The following is a 6,311-nucleotide window of genomic DNA, read 5'->3' on the forward strand; positions in this document are numbered from 1 at the left end:
ACTGGGAGGCATCCTGTGGTTGCCTTGTTTGGGAATTGGTTTTGCTATGAGTAGCTCGTCTGTAGTATCTAAAGTGTGTTCTTCCTGTGCAAAACTGTCTGAGGTGTTGTGTTCCAGGTCACAGGTTGAACATCACAGCGGAGAATGACTGCTGGTGGCTGCACTGCTCCCTGAGAGACTTGAGCTCCCTGTTGCAGGCTGTGGGCCGCTTAGCCGAGTACTTTATCGGGGATGTGTTTGCTGCACGGTTCAATGATGCCCTCACGGTCGTCATTATGAAGCGTTATATTATGAAGCCGTTCCTTTTTCAGAACTCAATTTACCTTCTTGTCTGAGGGGCAGCATGTTGCCCAATAGCTTCAGCTGTGGCACCAGGTGAATCTAGACTGCCACATACAGTGTGAGCAACTTACTTAACTTCTCTGAACTTCAGGTTCCTCATCTGTAAAATACAGTGGAACTTTTTTCCTGTAGATTTATTGTGAGAATTAAAGGAGATAAAGCATTAGACACAGAGTTAGTCTGGGTTCTGGGAATATAGCCATGGAGCACTGTGGGAGGAGGAGGGTACTAAAAATGTAAGCTGTTATTTCATTGAAGATCTTAGGTATAGATGGAAAGACAGTAGTAGTCTCACAAGAAACCAGGGAAGGTCTGTCATCATATCTTTCCTCATAGGAGAAGAGACATTAAGAAAGCTCTACAATAAGGGGATACCACCACTATCCAAGCAGGCAGCCAGATGCCAGAGGTAGGGCTCTTTGTGGTTTTTCCAGGCCATTAGGGTCCTGGGTAGCCTCCAAACTGAACCACCCGGCTCCTTTTATTAATAGTACATCTTCCCCTTGGGTTCCATGTAGGATTTACAGCTGCATTTGTTGAAGAACATTTCATTCTACCCAACTGTCAGTCCTTCCTCCCCCCTCCCCACTCAAAAAAGCTCAGATGTAAGTGATGGGAGATTTAGGTGATTTCAAGATAATTGGTGAATTGATTAAATCAAAATGAAATAAATGTAGGTCCAGCCCAAAGCCAAGATGCCTGACGCTTTCATTGGTTCAGTAGCCATATCACTAGTAACACGCAGAGGGGGAATCAAGCCCCAAGAGCCTAGTTACATGCACACCAGATATTTCTTCAGCTGTGACATCTTAGCTTAATAGAGATAACTAAGAATTTGAAATCAAAAGCTGGATTAATAGTAATAATAAAAGCAACATACAGTAGTAGGGAGTAGTCGGGCATTTTCAGAAATGTTTTTGCATATTTTCTTTCATTTCATTCTATACTTTGGGAAGCAAATATTGCCATTTTATTGTTGAGCAAATTGTAGCACAGTAGTGCTAAGCGCTAAGCCTTGGTTCACACAGTTCATGAGAAGGAGTGTGTAAATTTTAACCAGTTTCCTGGGTCCAAATGTTGTGCTCGTTCCACACTGCAGCATTTCTACTGCTAGAGTCTCTTTCTGTTTCTCCTGTGCTGGGTTCATTTGCACTGATATTTTGCAGAGATAGGGCATGTCTTTCTGTCTGAAATCCATAGATTAGTCCATTATTGGAATTTGCTCTGTGACGTAATATAAATAGATTTGTAGTCATCTCAGCTTTGTAGTGAGATGATAGATATATCAGAGATCCTGAATCACTTTATAGGTCCTTATATATACATCTTTCTGCACTGGTTAGGCTTACAAGCTCAATAGTTAAAGTTACTTGCTATTTTGTCTTCATTTAGAATATGAGTGAAGACTCTTGTTATGGCTACATGATCTTCATAGCCAGACTGATTATCAGTGTTTTCATTTACAGGTTACATAAAACAAAGCTAATGTTAAAACTGTTAAACATAGAAATATTAAAAGGCACATTTAGAAGTCCATTTTAGTGTAGAACAGGATGATAGTAATTGTTTTGATTCCTAGTTATCACCAGGGTTTGAAGTTAAGACCTTTTACCTTCATTTCCTTGACTGACTGACTAGAACTGCTCCTTTCTGACTGTTCCCCGGCCCTGAATAATGTATAGTTCAAGCCTGTGGTTTTCTTTTCTTTTTTTTTTTTCAAAGATGTGGGATACAGTTTGGGGTTAGATATTCAGATGGTCATTGAACATGTAAAATTTGGGTCTCACTTTGGTCCCCACTTCACCTGGTTTGAGATCAGGTACCCTTATTGGTTTTCTGTTTGAAACAAAGTGTCACTTTCTGTCACCTGATAGGAGTATTTTTCAGAGTGTTGTTCCTCCATGCATCAGAGTCCTGGATGCTTTTCAGTGATGCTCATTTCCAGACCCCTCATCATACCTATGGAATCAGTCTATGGAGTAGGACCAGGCAGTTTGCATTTATAGCAAATTCCCCAGTTGATTGTTTTATTCAAAGAAAAACACACTGTCTCCTTGGCATCCACCCCAGATTCCCTCCCAGGTTTCCATACAGAGAGAAGGCACAGAAAGAATTTAGCCAGGTCTTGAGTTTTTCCTCCCTTCACTCAGAAAGGAATGTCTTTCTCTCTCTAACAAGAGAGGCCTTCACCATTTCCTACTAGAACTGGCTGTTAGTTATTGTATTTAATGCTCATTTGTACATAGTGAGCCCTTGAACAACCAGTGGGCTCAACAACTTGCTTTGAAAGAATTGTACTTGAACTTAAAAACATCTCAGTTAATTCTAGTGATGTTTGCTTCTTCCATATCCCTCCTCCAAAATTTTATCATAAACTTTTTCAAATCTTCAGGAAAGTTGGAAGAATTGTATAGGAAATACCCATATGCCCAGCACCTGGATTCTACAGTGGACATTTTGCTGTATTTTCCTTATTACGTATCCGTTCTTCTGAAACATTTCGTTTTTTTTTTTTTGAGTTGGAGTCTCACTCTGTCGCCCAGACTGGAGTGCAGTGGCCACTCCCGGCCACCGCAGCCTCGATCTGCTGGGCTCTGGATATCCTTCTGCCTCAGCCTTCCACGTAGCTGGAACTACAGGCATGCGCTACCACATCCAGCTAATTTTTTGATTTATTGTAATGAGATCTCGAACCTGCGGGCTCAGGCAATCCACTCACCTCGGCCTCCCAAAGGCGAGGGATTACAAAAAACAAAATTAGCAAATATTCTGTATATAAACTTGTTACAACCGTTTCATGTTTCAAATATCTTGAGTATTTGTCATTAAATATTCTAAGTGTGGTTCATATTATGTGCTATATTACATTGTATTACATCCTCTGTATTGGGTATTTCTATTGTTTTCAAAATCTTTGATGCTAATGTTTTGGTTAATATGCTTATATATAAATCACAGGTTATTTCCTTGACCTAAATTTTTTTTTTATGAGAAAACAGGATTTATTGAGAGGACAGAAGAGCTTCTACAATGGGAGGGGACCTAAAGGGGTTGTCGACCTACATTTTTTTGTATGATAGAAAGTCTATTCTTGGGATCGTTGTTGGTACCTTGTCCATTTTTCTGTTTAGTCCATGAGTTCTTAATTGCCTGATTCTTTGCCAGCAGGTTGGTCAAAGTCAATCTGTATGGTTCTCAGATAAAGTTGTACAACATTGAAACTGCTGTGCCATTGGTATTGAAACCTGACCTCATTGATGTGTAAGTCTAGAGTTTGGTGCTTGTGCATTCTCAGGAAAGACCTTGTCCCCCACCTTCAAATGATTTTATAATAAAGAGAAAAAGGAACAGCAATGGCAATGGGGAAAATACTGTTAAACTCCAAACATAGACAGGGTGAAAGATTGATTGTGTGTCTGGGAGCAGGGATAGTAGGAGAAAGTAGAATTAGGCAAATGAGAGCTAGGGGTGGAGGTTCTATGGAGTAGGCATTTCAGGAGGAAAGAACAGTACAAGTTGAGACCAAGTTGCACAGTTAGGGAGATGGTGAGTCCTTTGTGTGGTGTGAGATGAGACTGAATTGATATGTTGGGACTAATGTGGAAGCACCTTGACTGCCGTTAATCTTCTCCTGTAGACCATTGACTGGAACTGCAGGGCACAGAAGAATAGTTGGGGAACACTTGCACTCAGAGGTTCTGATTTGAGCAGGGTAGCTTGAGGCTCAAACATTTGTATATTAAACAAGAACCTCCAGTTACTGTGAAGCAGGACATTCACTTTGAGATACTCTACACACAACATGGGAAGCTATTAGGAAAGTGACATGAAAAGTATGGAAGGGCAGGGACTGGGGATGGCAACATATTCTAGAGATTATACCACCCAGAAAGCTTGCTCTAGGTTAGAGCAGGGGCTTGGCAAACTGGCCTGTGCCAAATCTGGCTTACTGACTGCTTTTTAAAATAAAATTTTATTGGAACACAACTACACCCATTCATTTACATAGTATATGTGACTATTTTTGCACTACAGCAGGAGAGTTGAGTAGTTGTGACAGTGTATGGCTACAAAGCATAAAGTTGGTTTTTTACTCTTGTTTGCATTTAATGCTAAACTTACTCCCATGTCATACCTTTTTGTTTATTCAGTTTCCTCTGGGCTATCATTTTCTTCTGTATAACTTCCTCTTGTGGTTTAGAAACAATCCGTTCCTTTTCATGTGCCAGGGGAAGCTCATTCAGGGGTTAATCCAAACGAGCTCTGAAGTCTGGTGGCACAACTTGGGTGTATTGTTCACCTGGATATGTTCAATGACTAGAGAATCTCCATGTAAACTCTTATGCTCAGCATTACTCTCTGCATTTGTAAGTATGTACAGCAAAAATTCAGCACTTTTTGGGCCACCAACACTGTTTCCAGCCCCAGACCTAGGCATACCTGCCAGTTCTGCCATTGTAACAGTTGGAATGGTACACATTGTGTTTAAGATATAATAACTGCCTGGTCACTATGAATTTCAAACTCCCAATAACTATATCTTACTTTAAGGTACTTAGTACCTTTTCTTACCCAGCTTATTATTTAGAAAAAGTTCAGATCTATAGAAAATGAAAAATATAGTAGAATAAACACCTCTTGTCCCTTATCCTACGTAATCAATTACAGATATTTTGCCACATTTGCTTTTGTTTCTTGTATTTTATCAATGTATACATGCACACAATACATAATTTTTTTTCCTGCACCATTTGAAAATTGCAGGCAACGTTCCATTTCACCCATACATCCTTCAGCATGTATATCCTAGAAATAAGGTCTTTCTCCTTTATAACCATAATACCATTGTCAACACTCAAATAATTTAATGGATATGGTAATATCACCTAATGTATAATCCATATTCAAATTTCTTCAATTGTTCCAAGAATCTTTTATATCATTTTTATCAAGATTACTATAGAGGCAGTGGTGTGTCTTTCCTCTTGCATCACATCAAGAGGCCCTTACTGTCAAGTTTTCCTCTAATTGTTGATGCTGACTTTGATTTTAAAGGAGTGTCTGCCTGGATCCTAGCTCTATTCACTGAAAGGTCCAGCAGCAGTTCGACTCCTTATGCCCATGTCTTGGTTTCTAAAATACATCCTCCTCTAAAAGGATCCAGAGCTCATTGGTGGAAAGCTCCAAGTTTGGTGCAGGATGCTCCTGGGGAACCTTGCTGAGGCAGCAGTAAGGAATTGTTCAGTTGGGAGCACGTGAAAAGGAAGCAGGGGCCAGTTTTCAAGAATTTTTCCTGGTCAAACTTGGCAATTTTGTCATGAAGACAGAATAAGAATAAGAATGGATTATACTGTATTGAATAAAAAGAATTCATGCATTTGTAGTGATTAAAAAAACAAAAAGATAAGAGGGAAGGGAAAACTTTGTTTACAGAAGAATGCCAGCTAATGAAGAGAAAGAATTATACTTTGCAGCCACCAGTGTGGTAGTGATTTAGGCAAGGTTCAAAATGGTTGTCCAAATCACAGGGAGCAGTGTTTTTGTGTCATCTCCAAAGTAACACATTGTAACTTACTGATTATTACTGAAAAGTAAGAAATTACATTGAAGTGTGTTAGAAGGCCTGGTGTTTTGAAGCTCTGAGACAACTGTCTCACCTTGTTTCAGATGGATTGTTTATTATCTCTGATGAATTGTGAGCTTTTTAAATGTGTATTTTGTTGCACATATGATGTAGTATAGCCTTTGCAGAAACCAAACACAGTTCTGCCGCCTCAATTATCCCCTAGCCAGACAGAATGTTTGGTGGGATGGAAGCTTAAACTTAATAATCTTCTATCAAAACTTTGTTTACAAAACTATAATACCTGGTAGTTGTGTACACTTTGGTGTGCAGTTGTAGGTGTTAAATTTTTTCTAGTTCTAAAGTCAACATATGTCACTTAAGTTCTTTGATTCTGTTTTTATAA

General features: G+C 39.4%; 1 protein-coding gene across 1 annotated transcript in view; it reads left to right on the plus strand.

Moving 5' to 3' along the window:
* XPO6 (exportin 6) overlaps positions 1-6,311 on the plus strand; it is a 102,682-nt gene that overhangs the window by 67,222 nt on the left and 29,149 nt on the right. The window contains exon 14 of the mRNA XM_021719377.1: positions 3,511-3,577. Within this exon, the coding sequence (XP_021575052.1) occupies positions 3,511-3,577 (67 nt within the window). The remainder of the gene's footprint in view (positions 1-3,510; positions 3,578-6,311) is intronic.

Source organism: Carlito syrichta, unplaced genomic scaffold (genome assembly GCF_000164805.1).
Source record: "Carlito syrichta isolate Samal-C Ts95f unplaced genomic scaffold, Tarsius_syrichta-2.0.1 Scaffold314605, whole genome shotgun sequence".
NCBI classification, from domain to species: domain Eukaryota; kingdom Metazoa; phylum Chordata; class Mammalia; order Primates; family Tarsiidae; genus Carlito; species Carlito syrichta.